At 35.0% G+C, this 27,261-nt stretch overlaps 1 protein-coding gene across 2 annotated transcripts in view; it reads right to left on the reverse strand.

Moving 5' to 3' along the window:
* Epha6 (EPH receptor A6) overlaps nucleotides 1-27,261 on the reverse strand; it is an 874,627-nt gene that overhangs the window by 486,101 nt on the left and 361,265 nt on the right. For both annotated transcript variants that reach the window (XM_047563348.1, XM_047563345.1), the window contains exon 4: nucleotides 17,574-17,729. In XM_047563348.1, coding sequence (XP_047419304.1) covers nucleotides 17,574-17,729 — 156 coding nt within the window. The remainder of the gene's footprint in view (nucleotides 1-17,573; nucleotides 17,730-27,261) is intronic.

Genomic DNA, 27,261 nt, shown 5'->3' on the forward strand with positions numbered 1-27,261 from the left:
CTCCACCCTTTGCCCTGAAGACTAACTTTACAAAGAAAATGTCAATTATTCCAATGTGCAACTAGCAATTTTTCAAACTCATCATATAATAAATCTTATATAAAACTGTATTACTTCTATTAGTCTTTCTACAATTTTACTTCTTCTAGTTTTTCAATAATTTTTTCTACTAGTGTTACTACTAGAAGACACTTCTTTGCTTCACTTTGGATTTCCCCTTAACACTTCTAAAGAATAAAGGAATAGCTTTCTAACAGTGAGATTTATGAGAAGCTTCCAGCAACAGTGTTTCTCCCCAGCCCAGGAAAGCCTATGGCTTAGCAGGCTCCCATCTTCTTGAATAGCAGAAGCCAATCATGCTTTGGTTTTTATTCCATTTTACTTTATTTTCAGTATTTATGTAAAATTTTAGAAACATAAATGGGTTCCCCATATATTTCTGTACAATATCTCTAGTCCCAAGAGATATCAAATAAAATTGAGTTCAGTGCTTGAAGAAGACTCCACTGGCAGATTATGCCTGAAACAAAATGTAACACAATTGCTTTATTTTGTTGACTCTAACATTTCCCCAACATTTGTTCATAAGATCTTCTTTTCCAAAAAGCAACTGGAGGGATACTAGTATTGCGCAGAGCACCCTTAAATAAAAGTTGATACAGAAGGAGAACAAGCTTAAGGGTCCTATCTCAGATACTGTGGTGTACATTTATATTTCATGTTTATAATCATAAAAATGTTAACTAAAAAATGGTCATTTTTTCATATCAATGTAAGAATAACTGTTCACACTTTATTGTTTATGGTGGCTTGTGGATGCATTTTTTGCCCGTAAGAACAAAAAAGTTTTGATCTGAGGATAGAAAGTTATGAAAGGGTGTTCCTTATTAAATTCTATCAGTTCTTAAGTTACTATCTTCATTAGTTTAATGGCTTCCAGGAAGCCCTGGTACAGTTTCCTAAATGAAAGCAAATTTATTCATGTTTGAGCTTATAAATGAGAGAAAAACAGTTTTATGCTAACCTGAGTCAAAGAAACATTAAAAGCACATACTGAACCATCTAAAAATGTTTTGGTAAATATTTTTGCAAATGAGTAAGATTGTAATGTTTACCAAAGAAAGATAAATACATTAGTACAAATGAAAAAAGTACAATCTCAGATATTAATATTGTACTAAAACATGTTTTCAGGTCTATGTATGGACACAATTTAAAACCTTTAAATTTCACCCTGTATCACTATTAATTTTAACTTTTATGTGTAATCATATTGTAAATCTAAATGTCCTTCGTATGAAATCTTTAAAAAATGTATCTAATAGAAGCATTTGTAAGTAGAATTTTGTATCCTCCTCCTCTAAATCACTTCTAGCTCTAAGTTTATTTATTTTTTCATTAAATATTTGTCTATTTGGAAAACTATGTCAATTAATGACAAAACTGAGACTCTAACCTTGACACTGTGAAAGAAGTATGACAATTCATTCGGGTTTAAATATTATGTGAAAGTCAAGCAACTTTTTAGTGGTAGAATGATACATTGTTTTCCATTTAGATTTGTTTTTAAACTCTACCACGTTGTGTTCTGCCTAGAGACACAACGTGTGGCAAATAAATATTAAAAAGTATTTTATGTAGTTCTTCTATTTCAAAATATTGTCAAATATGAATTTTAAAAACACACAAATCAGCAATTATTTTTTTCCTAGAAGAGACACCCATAAGTAATCATTAGAGCATATAATAATTTTATATATGAAAGACAAATTAAAATTTAAGTGTTCAAAGTAAATATTCCCCCAAATTCAGCAGCATGTGTACTTCATATCCTTTGCATTTTTCGTAAAAAAAACCAGATGGCTTCTCATTATCTTCAATATTCTTATACCTAATTTCAATTAATAAACTGATCTTGTTGTCCATTAGTGTTCTAATAGTACCATGATTTAAAGTTTGAGTAATTTTTTTTAGATTTTCTATTATACCTAAAATTCATAATTAAAGAAAGCAAATATAAAAAAGAAACCAAATAGACCAAGTACCATTCATTTCTAGAATAAGATCTAAACTACTCAACTTTGTATGTAAGTGTTCCTAAGCAGACTCTGTCATCTCTTAGCCTCTTATCCCCTCTGGCTACTTCTCGATTCCTCTATACATGCTGTTCCTGAATTGCTTTTACCTCTTGCTTTGTGGGAAATTCCTACTCATCCTTCATGTTTGGATTTAGGTGTTACCCCCTTTATGAAAACTCCCTGCTATCCTCAGGCAGAACCGATCACTTTTGGATATACTAAGGATTGAACACAGAGGTGCCTAATCACTGAGTCACATCTGCAGCCTGTTTTATTTTTTCATTTTTTATTTTGACACAGGGTCTCACTAAGTTGTTTAGGGCCTCACTGAGTTGCTGAGGCTGGTTTTGAACTTGTGATCCTCCTGTTTTAGCCTCCTGAGCTGCTGGAATTACAGAGGTATACCATTGTGCCCAGAAGAACTGATCAATTCTAAACCTCGAGGCATGTATTCAAAAAACAGCTAACTCTATAAAGAGTACACTTAGTATTTTACGTGATTTATTTTAGTCATCACAATAACTCCATCAAGCAGTTATAAACATTCCCATAATCTTAGTCTACATATTACATTGAAGTACTTGCATTAATATTCACAAATTGTTGATGGTCCAGCTGAATCCAAAATAACATGTGCTTTAACTAAATGAATGAGTAGGATGTATGGTTATGTGTAAACCTCCAAAAATTATACTTTAAATAGTACAAATTTTAACAATTATTGGAAAGCAGAGAGTTCAAGTTTATAATCATTTTAAGAGTCTGGTGTTATTGATTAAGGGTAGTTCTACATGATATGAAAATAACTAGAAACAGAAGAGAATGTTTGTATTATGGATATTGAACTAATAAACACCCATAACAAAATGGGCAGTTACCATCTTGCTCTACACATTACCAGTGAAGAATGAATTAAAAACTACCAAAAATTCAGTTTTGCAGACACTTGAAAACTTGAAAAGGAAACATTTGCATTCTCAAATTTCTATATTATCTAGTATAGACATAATTATAACTTGAAAAAATTCAAACAGTAGTTATCAATTAGCCTTATCAATGTAGGAAAAACAACCTGCATCTCAATACAAATGACTGAATAACCAATTTTCAGGATTATAGAAATGTGGTGTACCTGCTCAGATCAAGTTGGAGAAAAAGAAAAAAAATACAGGTATGTTTGGAAATGTAGCCAAATAAATACTAAAAATGAGTAGCTGGTCTTCAGAGTTTTGAGTTAAACATTTTCCAATTTTCTTAATACCATGAAATAATGCTCACCTACATATAGACTTAGTTCTGTGTTTGAGTTTATTACTTTTAATAAGTCTAATACTTTTGAAATGAAAGAAACATGAAAAGACTAAGCACTGTTACAACTTGGGAAGGAAAAGCAGAACAATGAATAGATTCAAGCAAATTAATAAACCTTCCTCAAAATGTGTAACACTGTAGACATAATTATAAATGCTCTCTTTGAAATTATGGATATTCCTGGTAAATGGTCTGTTCTATACCAGTAGATAATATTGACTGGGGCAATCCAATCTGGGTTTCTACTGCAGAGGACAGGAATAAATTCACAGTGGCAACGAGTGGTAACTTAAATCTTCAACAGCAGCAAAATAGCCTCTTAATATTTCTTCTTATAAAAAAACCTTTCCCAGGTAATTGGTAAAAGAATATCTGCTGAAATAAAAATTAAAGTAATTGTGCTTTGGAACCTCCATGAAACTCAAATGACGTCTTCTTTAGTTGCCTATACCGAGAAAACTAGGATTCATTACACACAGGTTCTACTCAGCAGTGTAGGGTCATTTTAATTTTAAAAATATAGCATTGTAATAGACTGAGTGAATATTTAGAGTTATTTTCTGTAATAAGACAAGTATAAAATACCTCTATCCTTCTAGCGGTAATAAAACCCATTTTTGCAACTACTCCTTTTCTGGTCTCTGTAAAATTATGCATGCTACCATATATTTACAATGTGTCACCCAAAAGTAGTTTTGCTTTTGTATTTCAGTTTGAAAGATGGAAAATCAAGGAACCAGAATGGTCTCCTTCACTCAAAACTTGAATTTACAAAAGAAAGGAAAGAATAATAAAGAGATGGGATTTAAAAAAGCATACAGCAAGCTGAGCTGGAGTGTCTGTATCGTAAGAATCTTGTATGCACCCAAAAGTGGGGGACCTAAGTAGAGCAGCTGAGGAGTGGAAAGAACTCCTCTCCTGCTGCATCTCAACCACTATTTATTCTACTCAAAATAGAGTGAGAGAATAATGACTTTCTGAAGTGGCCAATTATTCCAGCAATAAAGGAGCCATGCTTTACAATGTTAGCTTTAGAGCAAAAGTAAATTGAAGTTTTACGCTTTCTTCACAATCACTGTCATTGTATATCAAATACAAAGACATGGATATTTGCCTGTGTATTAGGAATGAAGTTGCAAGAAATTGTTTTTACTCACAAGGCATTTGATTACATGTTTAGATAATCACAACAAGACAAAAAAAAATCCATAATGGTGTGCATTAGGATTATGCACACGTGATTTATGGTTTTTTTGGAAACTTTTCTATGTAACAAATTTTCATTAAATGAGTTAATCTTCTAGTACCAGTATAGTAGCTTTTTTAAAAAAAAATTCCTCTACTGATTTAAACACACAAGAAATATCAAGGTAGAAATGCTCAGATCATGGAATTATATATATTTTTTTCTCACTCATTCACCTATTATACTTACTCCATTTGTCTGTATCCTTTCACGTTCTGCGTTTTCTGCTTGATAAGTACTTTTTTAGAAACTCTTTTTCCCCCCCTACTTTGTTTCTCCAATTGCAGTGAGTATTTTTCCTTTTGGCCTGGAAAAGCCTTTGACAGTTATTTTTAAAATATTTTTAAGTAGTAGATGAACAAATAGTTTTATTTTATTTATTTATTTCCATGTGGTGATGAGGATGGAACCCAGTGCCTCACATGTGCTAGGTGAGCATTCTACCACTGAGCCACAACCCCAACCCGAGACAGTTATTTCAATAACAAACTTCTAGGCAAGGAGCAGGGTCTCCTGTGCTGTAAACAGCTCTCAGAAACTGTCATAATTGACCAAGACTTGATGCTGCAGATTGTTCCCTCAGCTCACCCCATGAGTACAGAACATATAGTAAGGAGTTACCTAAGAAATAAGATTAAGGGTATATGAAATAGATTAAGATATCAGAGAAGACATTCCACATTTTAATTTTCTTATTCCTAATTCCTTCTCCATATCTTTCAGTTCATACAAAAGGAACACAATGAATTATTTTTAAAAAACTGAACGGGTTCAAATCTGCAAATATGCAACTGGTAAGGACGGTTTCAGACATGCTAATGTAGTTAAAGTTGGAGAGGCAGAGGCAGGCAGAGCAATGACCTTGGATGTTTTCAAGTACAATATGGGCAAATAGTATTGGGCTTTTGGAAGTCTTTATTTAGAAATGGGAATATGATCAAGTTTTTGAGTTGTTCTTTGTTTCATTTTTTTTAAAGATATAGTCCATAATAATTTGGAAGATTATTTGAGAAAGTTGGAAGACTAAAGGAAGGATACTGGCCAATAGATTAAATTAACCCACTGGAGAATGAAATAATTTAACTAAACGATGAACCACAACCACAACCGAGACAGTTATTTCAATAATAAACTGAAGGAATGGAGAAAAGTAATGCTAAAAAGTAGAAATGATAGGACGTGTCAAGAAAAGGAGCACAGGTAATGTTTATGTTTTGGAAACATGATAAAGGAGGATTCATTAGGAAAAGGAAAAAAGAGCAAGGGTGGATGAGCATGTCAAGGTAGAAAGCAATGAAACTGGAGTTGGAAGGTTAAGTTTGAAGTTATTAGTTTTGACAGTCATCAAATATTTAGTGCCTCCTATAAGCCAGTTGCTATTATGAGTGGCGAAGATGTAGTTTAGAAAGAACATCTCTGAATCCATGATCCTTGGTCATTGAGTATGGGCAGAATGACAATAAATAAGGAAGCAAGTTTATAAATAAACCAGGTGCTTTTCAAAGAATTATATAATCCACATGACATAAGACACAATGATAAAAAAGAATATGTAGAATGGATTCTATTTTTGAATGGGTAGTCAAAAAAATACCCATTTCAAGAGCTGATATTTGTTCCTGAATAGCTAAAAGAAAACATTCATAAGAAATCTTACACAGAATGCATTTCAAGCAGAGGAAACTGCTGTCAATAAAGAGAATCAGCTCAGTATCTTTGAAGTCTAGGGGTTTAGTAAACAAAGGGAGTATGACCTGATACAAATTCAGAGGGGTGGGCCAGCTTCCATAGACATCCAGGTTGTCAGATCCCATAATCAGGTGGCTAGAAGACTTTGGACCTCAGGAGACAAGACCAGGATGTAGATAAAAATATGAGCATCACTTATCTACAGATGAATTTGAAACTACAGGAAAGAAAGAGAACATGTGACAAAGAACATAAAGAAAGGAACCAGAGGAGATTCAACATTTAACAGATGAGCAAAGGAAGAGAAACCATCAATGGCAACAGATAAAATGGTCATAAAATTGGGAGGGTGAAATGGAGTTGCAATGTTTTAGATTAAAAGGGAAGACACATTTTCTAGGAAAAGAACCATCAACAGGAAATCCAAGATGGTGGACTAGAGGGAGGCTGCATTCTTTGTCGCTCCATAACTCAGGATTCAAGCAGAGGATATCTATTTCTCGGTGAGGCAGTTTCTGCTGCTTATCGATCCCCTGCTGTTTACCCCATTTGTCTACTGCAATCACCTGCAGTCTGCCAGGATATCAACTACTTTTTGAGTGCACATTGCTCACTGACTGGAGCTTATCATCCACCATTTGCCTGCTGCCTGCTGTTACCTGGAAGTCCACTGTCACAGTATCTGCAGGTTTGGTTACACATGGATGCCGCCATTTTGAGACAACAGCCAGGACCTGTAGGACCCCTAGCCAGACTAACCAAGCCCCATCTCCAGGACCCCTCAGCCTGACCAACCACTCCCTTCTTCCAGGGCCCCCAGACCGACTGACTGCTCCTCACCACCAGGACCCCCAGAACAACTGACTGAGCCCCACCTCTAGGATCCCACAATCAGACTGACTACACCCTGCCTCCAGGAACCCTTCCTGACCAACCCCACCCCACCTCTAGGATCTCCAGCTGACCACGCCAACACCCCAAGCTGCAGCTCCCCATTTGCCAACGCATTTTGAAGTTAGAGTGGATATCTTGGATTATTCTGGAAGCCTTATCTCCCATTTGTAGGTGGGGCAAATCTCATCCTAAGACACCTGCTGGAGACTGGAAGCTCACTGTCAGGTACCTCTCAAACATCAGGTTACAAAAGACTGGGAGGTTTGAATATTATATGACTGTTATAGTGTAGATTTTTCTTTTCTTTTTTCTCCTTATTGAAAAATTCTAAGTTTTTATTTCTTTATTTTTCTTGCTCTATTTTCCTTTTGTTTACCTATTTCCTCAGAGTCTCTTTCTCCCTTTTCTCAAGCTAACAACTAACTTCTTTTGATTACACTTTCACTCTTTCTACAATCTAGAACTTCTTTTCTTATGCCATTAACAGCTGCATCCTACAGCCCTCCCCATCCTCTTTGTCCTCCATTAGGAACTGCAGACCTTATTGCAAATCTGTTTGTTATACTACATATAATAATTGAACTCATTCTGTTTATTATGACAATATTGTTAACATTTTCATAGGGGCTCTTTGGTTTGGGGTTGCATATTGTCTGTACTAGGCACTGCTAATATTGATCTCCCCCTTAAAGAAAAGGTTTTGGAAACCTATAGGGTCACTATTAGCCTATAGGGGGGAAACTGCAATACCCCAGTCTGCACTGCTAGAGGGAAAGATACATGAACAACATAAAAAAAACAAGGGAAGAAAATGATCCAAACAAACCTAGATTCTATATTAATAGAATCCAGTGACAGCATGGTAGAAGAAATGTCAGAAAACGAGTTCAGAATATACATAATTAAAATGATTCGTGAAGCAAAGGAAGAGATAAGAGAGCAAATGCAGGCAATGAATGATCACTCCAATAAGCAGTTGAAAGAGCAACTGCAGGAAGCAAAAGATCATTTCAACAAAGAGATAGAGATTCTCAAAAAAAAAAAAAAATGGAAATACTTGAAATGAAAGAAACAATAAACCAAATAAAAAACTCAATGGAAAGCGTCGCCAACAGACTAGACCACTTGGAAGACAGAATCTCACAAAATGAAGACAAAATATTTAATCTTGAAAATAAAGTTGCCTAAACAGAAAAGATGGTAAGAAATCATGAACAGAACCTCCAAGAACTGTGGGACATCATGAAACTACTAAATTTAAGAATTATTGGGATTGAGGAAGGCACAGAGATACAAACCAAAGGAATGAACAACCCATTCAATGAAATAACATCAGAAAATTTCCCAAACCTGAAGAATGAAATGGAAAATCAAATACAAGAGGCTTAGAGGATATCAAATGCAAAAAATCACAATAGATCCACACCAAGTCATGTTATAATGAAAATGCCTAATATACAAAATAAAGATAGGATTTTGAAGACTGGGAGAGAAAAGCATCAGATTATATATGGGGAAAACCAATACGGATAGCAGCAGATTTCTCAGTCCAGACTCTAAAAGCTAGAAGGGCCTGGAACAACAAATTTCAAGCTCTGAAAGAACATGGTTGCCAACCAAGAATCCTATACCCAGCAAAACTAACCTTCAGATTTGAAGATGAAATAAAATCCTTGCATGATAAACAAAACTTAAAAGAATTTACAAACAGAAAGCCTGCACTACAGAATATTCTCAACATAATATTCCATGAGGAGGAAATGAAAAACAACAATGTAGGTCAGCAAAGGGAGGAACTACCTGAAAAGAATAACCAATCAAAGGAGAAACCACGTCAGGTTAAAAACCAAAAATAAGCCCAAATAACTGGGAATACAAATATATCTCAATAATAAACCTGAAAGTTAATGGCCTAAACTCATTAATCAAATACATAGATTGGAAGACTGGATTAAAAAGAAATACCCAACAATATGCTGCCTTCAAGAGATTCATCTCATAGATAAGGACATCCACAGATTAAAGGTGAAAGGATGGGAAAAAACCTACCACACACATGGACTCAGTAAAAAAGTAGGGGTTTCCATCCTTAACTTAGATAAAGTGGACTTCAAATCAAAGTCAATCAGAAGGGATAAAGAAGGACATTTCACACTGCTTAAGGGAAGCATGATTCAGCAAGACATAACAACTGTAAATATTTATGCCCCAAACAACAGTGCATCCATGTACATCAAACAAATCCTTCTCAATTCCAGGAATCAAACAGACCACAACACAATAATCTGGGTGACTTTATCACACTGCTGACACCACTGGATACATCTTCCAAACAAAAACTAAACAAAGAAACCATAGAACTCAACAACACAATCAATAACTTAGACTTAACGAACATATATAGAATATTCCATCTATTAATGAGCAAATTCACTTTCTTCTCAGCAGCACATGGAACCTTCTCAAAAATAGACCATATGTTATGCCACAAAGCAGCCCTTAGTAAATGCAAATAAATAGAGATACTACCTTGTGTTCTATCACATCGTAAAGGAATGAAATTAGAAATCAATGACAAAATAAAAAACAGAAACTACTCCAACACCTGGAGACTAAATAATTGAATGAAGCATGGATAACAGAAAACCTCGGGGAGGAGATAAAAAATTCTTAGAGGTAAATGAGAACAAGGATACAACATATCAAAATCTTTGGAACACTATGAAAGCAGTGCTAAGAGGAAAATTCATTGCATGGAGCGCATTCAAGAAAAAAAATAAAAAGTCAGCAACTAAATGACCTAACATTACAGCTCAAAGCCCTAGAAAAAGAAGAACAGAACAACACCAAAAGTAATAGAAGACAGGAAATAATTAAAAATAGAGCTGAAGTCAATGAAATTTAAACAAAAGAAACAATTCAAAAAATTGACAAAACAAAAAGTTGGTTCTTGGAAAAAGTAAACAAAATAGACAAACCCTTTGCCACATTAATAAAGAGAAGAAGAGAGAAAACTCAAACTAAAATTCGTGTTGAAAAAGGAAATACCATGACAGACACCACTGAAATTCATAACATAATGAGAAGCTACTTTGAAAATCTATACTCCAACAAAATAGAAAATACCAAAGACATCGACAAATTTCTAGAGACATATGATCCTCCCAAACTGAACCAGGAGGACATACACAATTTAAACAGATCAATATCAAGCAATTAAATAGAAGAAGACATCAAAAGCCTACCAACCAAGAAAAGATGGATTCTCAGCCGAGTTCTACAAGACCTTCAAGGAAAAACTCATTCCAATACTTCTCAAAGTATTCCAGGAAATAGAAAAGGTGGGAACCCTACAAAAACTCATTTTATGAAGCTAATATCACACTCATAAAAAAAACAAACGAAGACACATCAAGGAAAGAACATTTTAGACCAATATCCTTGATGAATATAGACACAAAAATCCTTAACAAAATCTTGGCAAACCGAATCCAAAACATATTAAGAAGATAGTGCACCATGATCAAGTGGGGTTCATCCCGGGAATGCAAAGTTGGTTCAACATCTGGAAATCAATAAATGTAATTCATCACATCAATAGACTTAAGGTTAAGAATCATATGGTTATTTCAATAAAAGCAGAGAATGTGTTCAACAAAATACAACACCCCTTCATGCTCAAAACACTAGAAAAAATAGGGACAGTAGGAACATATCTCAACATTGTAAAGGCTAAGCCCATGGTCAACATCATTCTTAATGGAAAAAACTGAAAGCATTCCCTTTAAAAATTGTAACAAGATAGGGATGCCCTCTTTCACCACTTCTATTCAACATCGACCTTGATACTAGTCAGAGCAATTAGACAGACTAAAGAAATTAAAGGGATATGAATAGGAAAAGAGGAACTCAACTGTCACTACTTGCTGATGACATGATTCTATATTTAGAGGATCCAAAAAAATCCTCCAGAAAACTTCTAGACCTCATAAATGAATTCAGCAAAATAGCAGGATATAAGATCAACATGCGTAAATCTAAAACATTTTTATATGTAAGCAATGAAACATCTGAAAGGTAAATGAGGAAAACAACTCCGTTCGTAATAGCCTCAAAAAAAAAAAAAGAAAAATACATGTGAATCAATCTAACCAAAGAAGTGAAAGATCTCTACAATGCAAACTACAAAACACTAAAGAAAGAAATGGAAGAAGATGTTAGGAGATGGAAAGATCTCTCATATTCTTGGATAGGCAGAATTAATATTATCAAAATGGCCATACTTCCAAATGTGCTATACAGATTTAACACAATTCCAATTAAATTTCCTATGGCATCTCTCATAGAAACAGAAAAAGCAATCATGAAATTCATCTGGAAGAACAAAAGACCCAGAATAGCCAAAGCAATCCTAGGCAGGAAGAGTGATGCAGGAGGTATCACAATACCAGTACCTAAACTCTACTATAGAGGAATAGTAACAAAAACAGCATGGTATTGGCACCAAAATAGACAGGTAGACAGGATAGAAGACACGGAGACATACCCACACAAGTACAGTATGGAAATTCCTCAGAAAACTTGGAATGGACTCATCATTTGACCCAGCTATCCCACTCCTTGGTTTATACCCAAAGGAATTAAAATCAGCATACTACAGTGATGCGGCCACATCAATGTTCATAGCAGCTGAATTCACAATTGTTAGATTGTGAAACCAATCTAGATGTCCTTCAGTTGATGAACGGATAAAGAAACTGTGGTATATATACACAATGGAATATTACTCAGACATAAAGAAGGATAAAATTATGACATTTGCTGGCAATGGATGAAGTTGGAAAATATCATGGTAAGTGAAATAGGCCAAGTCCAAAAAACCAAAGGCCAAAAAATGTTTTTTCTGATAAGTGCACGACAATATATAATGGGGGGGTGGTGATGGTGGGGGGAAGAAAAGAATGAAGGAACTTTGGAAGGTGCAGAGGAAAATGGGATGGGAGGGGATAGGGGACAGAAAGTTAGTAGAATGAAACAGACAGTATTACCCTATGTATATGTATGATTACATGAATGGTGTGAATCTATATTGTGCACAACCATAGAAATGAAAAGTTGTACCCCATTTGTGTACAACAAATCAAAATGAAGTCTGTAAAAATAAAAAAAAAGATTTTAATAAGAAAAAACATCAACAGAGTTTAATATCATGAATAACAGACAAAAAGTGTTTCTGATACAAAATGGCAATGAAGATCATTGGTGATCCTCTTAGATGCTTATAGTGGCAGGAGAAATTGAACTGCAGGAGAGTGAGCAGCAAGAATCTGAGTGCAATGATTTAAAAGAATATTAAAAGTTTTAAAAAAAGGCATAAAAGTGACTACTTTTCCAAAGTGTTTGTTTTAGAAGAAAGAAAAACTGAACCAGAGGCATTTTTAGTGATAGAAATTTGTATATTATATGTTGCAAGGAAGGAGTTAGTAGAAACAGTTAGATGAGAAATGAGCAATAATGGCCAGGCCCAAGTGAAGACTGAAGGAGAAGCAGCTCACCACCAGAATCTGAGGGATTAGGCATGTATAAAAGACATTTAGTTTTCACACTTCAGTCATTTGAAACACAAAAAAAAACACATTATGTTGATAGATCACATATGTGTCTCAGAGTTACAAAACCGAAGAGACAATAAAAGTCTTAAGATTAAATCACAGTTCCTGTTGTACCAGAAAACATTAGGTTATTGTTTTGAGGAGGGCATTAGGAAACAGGGTTCTTAGGGTTTTTAAAGTCATATCAAATATATGATCACCCACTATATCTATCATTGGGATAAACACTAGTCAGTGCCTAGGAAAGCTTGTTGGTTCAGGCAGTGAGATAATATAGTAATGAAGAAAATGGAGAGGGGCAACTGGGCACTTCCCTGTCCCCAGTCTTAAAGAACATTCTCACAAAACATCTGAGAGCTATCTGCACGGTTGGCATGCAATCTATCCTATACATTCCCCCTGTTGTTGGAGTAGTGTGACTTTCCATTTTTTTTTCCACTTATTAATGTTCTGTGAAATCATTGTTGAAAAGAGATTCTTAGAAAAGCCATTAGGCAGGGGGAGGCAAGGAGAAATTTAGTACTGGGAATTGAATCCAGGGCTTTGGGCATGCTAGGCAAGCACTCTGCCACTAAGCTATATCCTGAGCCCTGTGGCTTTCCATATTGTCTTGCCCTCCACTGCTGAGGTGCACACGAGTAGTAAAATGTCCAAATTCTCTCTGTTTAGTCTTCCAAGTTCTTTGTTTGGAATTGCAAAATAGTAGACTGGGGCCAATGTGGCCCTGGGGTTGAGCATCAATGTATGAAATCTTTTCCTGCTAGGCCATTTATTGGCTGAATGTCAGCCATTTCCAATATTTCAGTCCTTCATTAAAAAAAAAAGAATAAGCATACATTCAAAATCTTAGTTACCTCTCTCCCTGCCCCAGTACTAAGGAAGGAATGTTTAGTTTTAAATGCCTAGAAGGTTCTCTGAAAGCAATGTTTTAAATGCTAACATTGAGAGAAAACACCAGAAAAATGATGGATTTGATTATTTACTGTTCTGAATTCTGATTCTTAGTTAATAAACTATGAGGAAATAAAGAATGACACATTTATAGAGAAAGAAGATCTGGAAGGGAATGGAATGTGTGTCTATTAAAATTTGGCTTTTGTTTGCATTTAATGAAAAACAGGAATGATTGACAGCTTGTTGGATTTTCAGACTCAAAAGTTCTATAAAAATTCTATATTTTGCTATATTTTAATATGGGCCTCTTAAGTCTACTTGTTCAATCTTTGTGTAGGGTAGTTAGCCATATACTGGTGGGTAAGAGAAAGGACAATGAAAGGCAACTAAAAAACACAGGAAACCTTAACTTACACACCAGCACTTGGAAGATGGCAGCCTACTATATCAAAACCACCCTCAACCTTAATTAAGAAAAACTACAGTTTCCCAGTTTCCAGACCAATCGATCATGTCATTATTATTTCTTGTAAACAAGTTTCCAGGACTCTCCCTATCATCAGAACTATGTCACAATCCTCAGTCACCCTGACAGCCAAAACATCAAGACCTTCACAAAGAAAATTTGATGGACCTATTCAAAGGGTAAAATAAACCAATTAAGAGGATGGGATATTTGAGACAAAACAGGTGGACTCAGTTTCCTTAAAAATTCCAAAATTGTGAGCACCATATCCTTTCTTCGAGGTGGTTTGTGCAGTTCCTATTCTGTACCCTACCCTCACTTCTCACTCCATTGAACTTTTGCTTATTATTCTGTTTTTCACTCACACTCTTTTCAGCAGAGTCATAAGAATCAGCACCCAAGGACTGGAGCAACTGCCCCTGCTTTGCAGGGCAGGCCCCAGCCTTATAACACAATGACCTCCTAATTTGTCCTTTTTCTGATTTTCTTCCTCACAATCGAATCATTTAATTTTTAGGAGACATGATGCTTTGGAGTTCATGGTCCTTGCTTATTCTACATATGCTGCAGAGTCTCTCAGTACTAGTCAGAGTAGAAATCAGAAAACATTAATGATTACAGACAGACTTAGAGCTGCAGGACTTACTATATTTTGTGAACAGATTTAAAAATTCAGTATGTTAAATTTTTTTAGATGGTAGGAATACAAATGATGGAAGCCATGAGTTCAGCATGATAGTCTCACCATATTTAATAGTGAAATACTAACTTATTAGAAACTCTTTCAAAATGTCATAAAATAACAACTTACTTTAACAAACATTTATGTGTACATACCATCTGCTATGTGCAAAGTACAATTTCTAGTATGTTTCAAATAATAATCACGACAGCAGCAAAAGTTATATACTGTTATCACTCTAGATGGTGCAACTGAGGTTAAGAGAGGCTAAATAATTCACCCAAATTTTCATAGCTAATAAGCACCAAGATTCACTCTTAGATAATCTGGCTATAAAAGGAAGTACACTTATTATATACACTACACTATAAGTCTTTGCTAAACAAGGCAAAGATGCCCTCTAGGAAATACCATAGATGAGACTTGAGAAGGGATTTTCCAATGGCTGAACTAGGGAAACCTGATCGAGGTTCCACATTTTACCTTTCTTCGGGAGTTCTCTCTTTTGATCCCTGATGACAATTTAGGAGACAGCATATATCACTCCAAAATATGCCTCTTTGACATGAATTTTTTTTGTATGGTTTTGAGATAATTATTTTAAGAAATTGAAGACATAGGAGAAGCTCTGAAAACAGAGTTACTCTTTCCTGAGGGAAATAAATGTACATCCATAAGGGAAACCTCCATTTGTAAGACTGGGGAAGAGAAGGATGACTAAATCATCAGATGCTCTCCTCCTCAGGAAGGCGGTGACCTAAACCTGCATAACAGACTTGGCTTACGGTGCTTTCCCTGAGCACCTGCTCCCACATTGGCCCCTTTTAATATCCTACATTCTTTGTTTCAGTTAAAAATGACATTTTAGCCTAAATTGATCCCACTTTTTTAACCTTTGCTTTTCTCTTGTTACTCTATCTTTTGTTACAGAGGTCTGTCACTGCCGAAAACTATGAAGAGTAGAGAGAAAATTGTTTTTCCCTCCCCAATAGCGAACATGACATTTGTTCCCTATCTAAAGCTCTGCCCAAAGATGACAGAATCATAAATTTCTCTGCTTCCACTTGGTTTGGCCAAGGCAGGCTAGCATTTTTAAAATGTTATTTATAATATCAAGCATTTAAAAAGGACATAAAGAAAATGATAAGCTGATAAATACACATATGTGATTCAACAATGAATTCAATAACTTGTCAGATTCATGTACATATATTTACATCCTTAGTTAGTCTCTCATTCCAAACGACAGCCTTTCTGATCTACCTGCACTACCTTGGAAAGATTCTATGAATGGCAACCAATTCATGCCATCAATTTATGGTCTATACACAAACAAACCAACAAACAAACAGAGGAGATTCTCCTCTGTCACTCAGGAGACTTTGCTCTGTGTCCTACATAGATTTTGAGGGATGCACCCCTCATAGGAATGCAGCTGTTTGAAATAGTTCCATCTAGCTAAGCTGGAGTATGTTGTCCACAGTATAATAAAATATAGGAAATATACAAGAGGGATTACACATCTATATTAATAATGAAGTTTTCCTGTTAAAAACTGTTTTCACAATCAAATGAGAACTAATAATGTTCAGAATTTTCATTTTCTTATTTATCAATTTAAAATATATTCTCTGGAAAAAAATATCTAAGTAGCAATTTCCCAGGTTGTAATTTTCTGAAGAAAGTAGTCATTCAGCATTTATAATCAGAAAGTGAAAATTATTGCTAGTGAATGTGTTGAATTTTTATTAAATATGTTCTGCAACAACATTTTGTAACAAAATCTATAGTAATTTAACAGACAAATCGATAAATGACATCAATTAAGTTAAAAAATGGAATATCTCCATCATTATCTCTAAGGAAAATGTGACATTACATGATTCTCAACCTATTTTTGCTCCTGTGGAATTACATAAAAGAAGTAACATTTTGGTATAAATTCATCACTAAGAAAGTCAAGTGTTCACTAAAATATCTTGTTTATGATTTTAATAAGCTTTTATAAGGAAGGGGTGACATTTTCCTTTTGCCTTGTCTAGCAATTCATTAATATATTCATTTCTATTTTATAAATGTTCAGATATTCCACAATACTTGAATAATAAAAGTCAATAAATAATTTTAAATTCCAGGTGCATGCATTAAAGTGACCTTCACATTTAGATTTAATGTTCTATTGGTCCTAACCAAAAAACTGAAGTGTGAAGTGAAATGTGGACAACTAAAAACTACCTTCTTTTAAAGAAAATGCCAAGGAAAAGAGCTTTTCTGCATAACAATTACAAGGATTTTTAAAGTTTCCTCTGTATTCTTCCTCACACAAAAACTTCATATTCCTACACTGATGTGCCTTAAAATAGTCAAAGCAAAGAACAAAGGTTTTATTTATAATTTCTCATGTAGTCTTAAACTGCTGAAATTTCTTAAAGACAGATTTTGGATAGGGAAAACCTGCAGGGCCTCATGCCAATTCTGGTATTTGTATATTAAGGATTGTACAAATTTTGAGGAGTAAACACACTCTACAAGTGTTTGAAAGCAACCATGCTGAAAAGGGGCAGCTTTTCCTTAATTATTATCAAAGACAAATGGCATTGATGATACAGGAAATTGTACATTTACTTATTTTTAAAATTTCAAATAAAGAAATCTAAAGGGTTGGAAACAGGATGTGCAAATCCAAAATGGAGAGACTTACTGGTGCATGCCATAGAAGGTGGATCTTTTACAGCTCGGAAGTAACCCTTTTCACACTGACAGACAGATGTTGCTTCCATGTAGGTTAAACTATGCGGAGGGCATTTAGAACACTTTGTGTTACCAGCAAAGGCTTTATAGAATCCTGGTCTGCAAGCTGTAAAGGCAGAAGAAACAATTTCTTTTTAGTTATTATGCTAGAATTCTTCTGTACAACATTTTAATTTGTACATATTTTGGATGTCAGAGTTCAGCACCATGTATACACAGAAAGGTCAATATATGTTGCTAAGCAGTGAAATTAGCTATTCAATGTTAGTAACACAACCACGACCTATTTAGCTGAGGTTGCTTACTAGTTTTTAAAAGTGTACCTAAGGCACATACACAATCACCCTTACACACAAACATGAGCATACACACAAAACATTAGTGCTTACCTAAATGAGAAGATGTCTATAATTGGCAGTAAAAAAGATGATTTTGTGTAATTTGGGGAGGTGGCATTAAATAACACTAAATCACATGGTTCAAAGTGTACTTAGATTTTGATTTCCCCTCTGTCCTTCTAAGTATGCAAGGACAAAGTCCCAATTTGGCTGGGAATGTTTTTAATACCTCTGTTAGTGGTTAAATTTCTTTCTTTTGTGTGTGGTAGATCTATATTAGTTTTTGATAGTTTATGTTTGTTTTAATAAAATATTTTAAATAATTTATTAATTGAAGATAACTGTAAATTAATAATTCTACATAGAGGTTTTTCAGGATCAGTGTCAATAAACAGTGATGAACACATGAACATCAACATCAGTCTTTAACTTGATGACAAAGAAGTGCTACAAGGTTAATAAGAAAAGGACTGTGTCACCAAAATATTTCTCTAAACCTGTGGAAATTCAGTGTATAAATAATAAAAAATCTGCTCATATTTTCATAATTAAAATATTCTTTAAAAGCCTGCAATTTCTAAATTTGAATGTGTTGCATAGGAGCTATAAGAAAATGTATCGACGGGGCGATCCAAGATGGCGGCCTAGAGGGAGACTGCACCCCCAGTCACTCCAGAACCCTGGAGTTAAGAAGGGGAGGCATTGAGAGACTCGGACTGAAATAGAGCCACGGGTGAGTCTGCCCACTGGGTAAAGCTCGGCCCGGGTGGCAGGCCCAGATAGAGGTGGCTTATTGGAGCCGGGCAGGGCAGCTAGAGTCTTCCCAAGGTAGCCTTCCACACTCCGGCAGTGGGCTCTTCCCACACAGCCAGCTGCACGGCGCAGGCCCACAGTGAGAGCATTTCCGCACAGAGCCAGTTCCAAACCGTGGAACCAGTAGGGGGCTAGGGGCAGTTTTCTTCGGATGAGCTGCTTTATCAGATTCCTCCAAGACATCAGGCTACTGAAGGCTGGGAGGTGATACACTGGAAATCTACTGGAACACTATAAGCCAGTAGCGGAAAACTGCAATATCTCAGGGTCCCACTGACAACTGACCAATATGAGAAAACAAGGGAAGAAAATGTCCCAAACAAACCTAGATACTACATCAATAAAACCCAATGACAGCACAGCAGAAGAAATGTCAGAAAGGGAGTTCAGAATGTACGTAATTAAAACGATCAGGGAAGCAAATGAGGAGATGAAAGAGCAAATGCAGGCATTGAAGGAGGAGATGAAAGAGCAAATGCAGGCATTAAATGATCGCACCAATCAACAGTTAAAAGACCAAATACGGGAAGCAAGAGATCATTTCAATAAAGAGTTAGAGATACTGAAAAAAAAACAAACTGAAATACTTGAAATGAAGGAAACAATAAACCAAGTTAAAAACTCCATAGAAAGCATAACCAATAGAATGGAGTACCTGGAAGACAGAACCTCAGACATTGAAGACAAATTATTTAATCTTGAAAGCAAAGTTGGCCAAACAGAAAAGATGGTAAGAAATCATGAACAGAATCTACAAGAATTATGGGATATCATGAAAAGGCCAAATTTAAGAATTATTGGGATTGAGGAAGGCTTAGAGAAACAAACCAAAGGAATGAATAATCTATTCAACGAAATAATAACAGAAAATTTCCCAAATCTGAAGAATGAAATGGAAAACCAAGTACAAGAGGCTTATAGAACTCCAAACATACAAAATTACAACAGACCCACACCAAGGCACATTATTATGAAAATACCTAACATACAAAATAAAGACAGAATTTTAAAGGCTGCGAGAGAAAAGAATCAAATTACATTCAGAGGGAAACCAATAAGAATATCAGCAGATTTTTCAATCCAGACCCTAAAAGCTAGAAGGGCCTGGAACAACATATACCAAGCCCTGAAAGAAAATGGATGCCAACCAAGAATCTTATACCCAGCAAAACTTACCTTCAAATTTGACGATGAAATAAGATCCTTCCATGATAAACAAAAGCTAAAGGAATTTACAAAAAGAAAGCCAGCATTACAGAACATTCTCAGCAAAATATTCCATGAGGAAGAGATGAAAAACAACGATGCAAATCAGCAACAGGAGTCGCTAGCCTAAAGGAATAGCCAAATAAAGGAGAAACCAAATCATGTCAAAAACAAATATGAGTCAATTGACTGGGAATACAAATCATATCACAATAATAACCCTGAATGTTAATGGCCTGAATTCATCAATCAAAAGACACAGACTGGCAGATTGGATTAAAAAGAAAAATCCAACAATATGCTGCCTGCAAGAGACTCACCTCATAGAAAGAGACACCCATAGACTAAAGGTGAAAGGATGGGGAAAAACATACCATGCACACGGACACAGCAAAAAAACTGGAGTATCCATCCTCATCTCAGATAATGTGGACTTCAAACCAAAACTAGTCAGAAGGGATAAAGAAGGACATTACATGCTGCTTAAGGGAAGCATAAATCAGCAAGACATAACAATCATAAATATCTATGGCCCGAACATTGGCTCATCCACGTACGTCAAACAAATCCTTCTCAATTACAGAATTCAAATAGACCACAACACAATAATACTAGGCGATTTTAACACACCTCTCTCACCACTGGATAGATCATCCAAACAAAAATTGAATAAAGAAACTGTAGATCTCAACAACACAATCAGCAATTTAGACTTAACGGACATATATAGAATATACCATCCAACAAAGAACGAATACACTTTCTTCTCAGCAGCACATGGATCCTTCTCTAAAATAGACCATATTTTATGCCACAAAGCTACTGTTAGCAAATACAAGAAGATAGAGATACTACCTTGTACTCTATCAGATCATAATGGATTGAAATTAGAAATAAATGACAGAATAAAAAACAGAAACTTCTCCAATACCTGGAGACTAAATAATACACTATTATATGATGAATGGATAACAGAAGACATCAGGAGGGAAATAAAAAAATTCTTAGAAGTAAACGAGAACAAAGACACATCATATCAAAATCTCTGGGACACTATGAAAGCAGTACTTAGAGGAAGATTTATTTCATGGGGTGCATTCAAAAAAAGAAGTAGAAATCAACAAATAAACGACTTAACACTACAGCTTAAAGCGCTAGAAAAAGAAGAGCAGACCAATACCAAAAGTAGTAGAAGACAGGAAATAGTTAAAATCAGAGCCGAAATCAACGAAATCGAAACAAAAGAAACAATTGGAAAAATTAACAAAATAAATAGTTGGTTCTTTGAAAAAATAAATAAAGTTGATAAACCCTTAGCCACACTAACAAAGAGAAAGAGGGAGAAAACTCAAATTACTAAAATTCAGAATGAACAAGGAAACATCACAACAGACACGAGTGAAATACAAAACATAATTAGAAGCTATTTCGAAAATCTATACTCCAACAAAACAGAAAACCTCGAAGACATCAACAAATTTCTAGAGACATATGAATTACCTAAACTGAACGAGGAGGACATACACAACCTAAATAAACCAATTTCAAGCAATGAAATAGAAGAGGTCATCAAAAGCCTACCAACAAAGCAAAGTCCAGGACCAGATGGGTTCTCAGCCGAGTTCTACAAAACCTTTAAAGAAGAGCTCATTCCAATACTCCTCAAACTATTCCATGAAATAGAAGAGGAGGGAACCCTCCCAAACTCGTTCTATGAAGCCAATATCACCCTGATACCTAAACCAGACAGAGACACATCGAGGAAGGAAAATTTCAGACCAATATCCTTAATGAACATCGATGCAAAAATTCTCAACAAAATTTTAGCAAATCGCATACAAATATATATTAAAAAGATAGTGCACCACGATCAAGTGGGTTTTATCCCAGGGATGCAAGTTTGGTTCAACATTCGGAAATCAATAAATGTCATTCACCATATCAACGGACTTAAAGTTAAGAATCACATGATTATTTCAATAGATGCAGAAAAAGCATTCGATAAAATACAGCATCCCTTCATGCTCAAAACACTAGAAAAAATTGGGGTAGTGGGAACATTCCTAAACATTATAAAGGCAATCTACGCTAAGCCCATGGCTAATATCATTGTAAATGGTGAAAAACTGAAAGCGTTCCCCCTAAAACCTGGAACAAGGCAGGGATGCCCTCTTTCACCACTTCTATTCAACATCGTCCTTGAAACTCTAGCCAGAGCAATCAGACAAACCAAAGAAATTAAAGGGATACGAATAGGAAAAGAAGAACTCAAACTATCCCTGTTCGCTGATGACATGATTATATATTTAGAGGAACCTGGAAATTCCACCAGAAAACTTTTAGAACTCATAAGTGAATTCAGTAAAGTAGCAGGTTACAAGATCAATGCTCATAAATCCAATGCATTTTTATACATAAGTGATGAATCTTCAGAAAGAGAAATTAGGAAAACTACCCCATTCACAATAGCATCGAAAAAAATAAAATACTTGGGAATCAATCTCACAAAAGAGGTGAAAGACCTCTACAATGAGAACTACAGAACACTAAAGAAAGAAATTCAAGAAAACCTTAGAAGATGGAAAGATCTCCCATGTTCCTGGATAGGCAGAATTAATATCGTCAAAATGGCTATACTACCTAAAGTGCTATACAGATTCAATGCAATTCCAATTAAAATCCCAATGATGTACCTTGCAGAAAGAGAGCAAGCAATTATGAAATTCATCTGGAAGAATAAAAAACCTAGAATAGCTAAAGCAATCCTCAGTAGCAAGAGCGAAGCAGGGGGTATTGCAATACCAGATCTTCAACTCTACTACAAAGCAATAGTAACAAAAACGGCATGGTATTGGTACCAAAATAGACAGGTAGATCAATGGTACAGAATAGAGGACATGGACACAAACCCAAATAAATACAATTTTCTCATACTAGACAAAGGTTCCAACAATATGCAATGGAGAAAAGATAGCCTCTTCAACAAATGGTGCTGGGAAAACTGGAAAACCATATGCTATAGAATGAAATTAAACCCCTATCTCTCACCCTACACAAAACTCAACTCAAAATGGATCAAGGACCTCGGAATCAGACCAGAGACCCTGCATCTTATAGAAGAAAAAGTAGATCCAAATCTTCAACATGTCAGCTTAGGATCAGACTTCCTTAACAGGACTCCCATAGCACAAGAAATAAAAGCAAGAATCAACAACTGGGATGGATTCAAACTAAAAAGTTTTCTCTCAGAAAAGGAAACTATCAGTAATGTGAAGAGAGAGCCTACAGAGTGGGAGAATATCTTTGCCACTCATACTTCAGATAGAGCACTAATCTCCAGAATCTATAAAGAACTCAAAAAACTCTACACCAAGAATACAAATAATCCAATCAACAAATGGGCTAAGGAAATGAACAGACACTTCACAGAAGAAAATGTACAAGTAATCAACAGATATATGAAAAAATGTTCAACATCCCTAGTAATAAGGGAAATGCAAATCAAAACTACCCTAAGATTTCATCTCACCCCAATTAGAATGGCGATTATCAAGAATACAAGCAACAATAGGTGTTGGCGAGGATGTGGTGAAAAAGGAACACTCATACATTGCTGGTGGGGTTGCAAATTAGTGCAGCCACTCTGGAAAGCAGTGTGGAGATTCCTCAGAAAGCTTGGAATGGAAACACCATTTGACCCAGCTATCCCACTCCTTGGCCTATACCCAAAGGACTTAAAATCAGCATACTACAGAGATACAGCCACATCAATGTTCATTGCTGCTCAATTCACCATAGCCAGATTGTGGAACCAACCTAGATGCCCTTCGGTTGATGAATGGATAAAGAAACTGTGGCATATTTATACAATGGAATATTACTCCGCAATGAAGAATGATAAAATTATGGCATTTGTAGGCAAATGGTCGAAATTGGAGAATATCATGCTAAGTGAGTTAAGCCAATCTCAAAAAACTAAAGGACGAATGATCTCGCTGATAAGCGGATGAGGACATATAATGGGGGGTGGGAGGGGCTAGCATTAGGTTTAGGGTTAGGTTTAGAGTTAGGCTAAGGACAGCGGCAAGAATGAAGGAAAGAAGGACTGTGTAGAGGGAAAAGAGGGGTGGGAGGGGTGGGGGGAGGGGAAAAATAAAATAAACATCATTACCCTATGTAAATGTAAAAAAAAAAACAAAAAAAAACAAAAAAAAAACTTTAAAGCTTAGATAAAAAAAAAAAAAGAAGAAAATGTATCATAAAATTTCCAGTAAGAAAAACTTATTTATATTTTTATTGAATAAATGTTTTCTACTTAATTATGCAATTTATCATCCCAAAACTTTGAGTTTTTATTAATTTCCAAATAATTTTAAAAGTTGAACCTCTTGAGAAACTTAAACAATATCTTTAAGCTATTAAAATACTAAAAACATAATAAACCAATTTAATGAGATATGTAAATCTAAATAGATAGTCTGCATTCAGATGGTTCCAATGTTCTTTTAAATATCACTAAATATTTTAAAGATACATAGACAAGAGCTAAATATTTCCTTCCTTTTATCAGCTCTTCAAATTTCAGCTATAAACACCATTTATTATATAAAGTAGCGTGCTTTTAGCTTAATTTTTGTGCCAAAAAATTTAATTAATTTTTTTGATAACTAAACAGGATTTTAAATATTAACATCTTACATGAAAGGTTTTAAGTTAATATGTTATTTCCTCTTAGAATTTTATTCCATACTTAGAGTAAAGCTTGCTTCTGCCACAGGATCTTTACCACATGCTTTATCCAGACAACTATGTACAAGGTTTGCTCTCTCCTTACATCAGGTCTTTGTTCAAATGTTTTGGTATCAGTGAAGCCTTCCTTGTGTGATCCCCTTTTTAAATGTCAACTCTTGCCATACCATATCACAATATTCCATATTCCCCTTCCCTTGCTTTTCTTGCCTCCAAATGATTTAGCAACACCTGACACATGACACATTTAATTTTAAAAATCATTCCTCATGAGGATGTGAGCTCTATTAAGCAGAGATTTGTGTCTGTTTCATTTACTGAAGTGCTTCTCCAGGGCTTAGAGGAGTGCTAGGCATTCTAAGCCCTTGATGAGTATTGGGCAATGAATGAATGAGTTGCTGAGGGGTTCCCTTAATTTCTATGAATTTACCATGCTCTTTTTTCTGCTTTGAGCCTTTTTCCCTGTTGAATTTCTCTTCTCTATCACCATCTTATAACCCACTTGTTTTGCTAACTCCTAGTTATTTTTTAGGTCTCATTTCTTTTAGAAAGTCATACCTGACTTCCTAGACAAATTAAGTTTCTCAGTGCCTCTCAGTCATTTCTACATTAGCTATCCTTTGGCAAATACTTATTTAATGACTGTAAGCTCCATGAGAACAGGTTTGCATAGTGCTTAGGCTTGTCATACAGTAGGTGCTCAATATATAATTATTTAATTGAACTGGACAGTGTGTGAGTACTCTGCTAATTAAATTTCGGGACAGAATCAAACATGTCTATTCAGTGCATACTGTGATCATGGTATAATTATCTTACTACAAATTTATAAATTTTTTCCTTGCTGAATCACTGTATAATAAGTAAGAGATAAAAATAGTATCTTGAAAGTGATTTAACTATGATATAAAAATGATAAATATTTCAAGGTAACATAGCTATTTAATAATCAGATTTCCATTTCAAATTATTATCTATGTGGATTTGGATTTTCCTCCTACTTCACACACACATACACACACAAATATAAATACATGTATATATATACACACATAAATATGTCTGGTGACAAAAATGTGAAAAAATAATATCCTAGGTATTTACATTTTCTTTATATATGACACATTAATAATATACAACCTAAACTTCTTCAGTTCATAACATAATAGATTATAACTGTTTTATTGCATCTGTAATCTTAAGTTCTTGTGACTACCACAAGCCAGAGATGGGCATTGCCATTCTAGTATTTATAATATCTAGCAGATTTGAAGTACATATTTAGTTTTCACAAACACTTGAAAAATTGAATGAGTGAAAATACCAAATGCTGAGTTCACTGATACTATGAGATTACAAGAACTCTAATTGGAATGAGCATTCTGTATATTTGTATGGTTTGGTTTTGCTTGTATTTCTGCTAAAATTTGGATATTAGTACTTAGGCCTTGAGAACTTTTTAACTGCATTCTTATATACCTTTTCTTCTTTCTCGGTCATTCCCTTATTTCTCTTTATAAGGTATGTAAACTTTTACTTCCAGAGAGTAAAATAAACCAAATAATTCTTGATTGCTTGCTTGCAACAAGGTAAGAAAAATTTGCAACATGTGTCAGGATTGTACAGAATACTGTTGGAAAGTTAAAGGTTATCTGATGTCATAGTAGTTTCTTATTTTCAAAAAAGTTATCCAGATATAGATATTAAGCTCAAACTCTCATGGCCTATAATGTTCTAGCTATTATATTTTCCATCCATAGTAATGCAAATCTATAAATTCACTCTCTAAGGACTACTGCATTCATCTAAGATCTACCTGTCTCTATTTTGTCCCTCTTCAAGTCCCCTCCACAGTTATCACAGGTTACATTTCTAAATAGCAAGAAGGACAATATTACTCTATTTTCTAAGGCAGGAATTGCAAATCATTGTTATTTGGCTAAACATGACCCAGTGTATGATTTTGTACAGCACGTAAGCTGTAGGTGTTAAGCCTATCTTGCTATCCCTTCTCCACTTGTCCTAATTGTTTATTATTCTATTTGCCTCTTTCTGCCTTCTTTTAAGATACTTGTATACATTTTATGATCCCTTTTATCTCCTTTGTTGGTTTGTTCATTAACAAAACTCGGGTGAATACACACAGAGAACCCAGCAGCTCTCTGAAGCTCATTTTCAGAACATCATTGTGTTCTCTTATGAAATCTAGCTTCCTTCCTCTTTTCCCTGCAGTGACAGATCTGTTCTTTCAATTCACAATACATGAAGGAAACCTACCACAGTTTGTCAAGGTCCTCCCTCTCTGTGCTACATCCTGAAAATCTTCTCAACATACCAAGGTGAAAGAATTGTGGAGTACTCCTCTTATTTTTTAAAATCTTTCAGCTACCTGATATCTCACACCTTAAAAATGACTTTTTCATATATTTTCGCATTGGTTTTCTTGTTTGTTTCAGGTATTAATCCACCTTTGTGACAAAAAAATCAGATTGCTGAGTCAACCTAAATTCTTATTTTTCTAATTGTCTTTTT

This window comes from Sciurus carolinensis, chromosome 9, assembly GCF_902686445.1.
Source record: "Sciurus carolinensis chromosome 9, mSciCar1.2, whole genome shotgun sequence".
Lineage (NCBI taxonomy): Eukaryota > Metazoa > Chordata > Mammalia > Rodentia > Sciuridae > Sciurus > Sciurus carolinensis.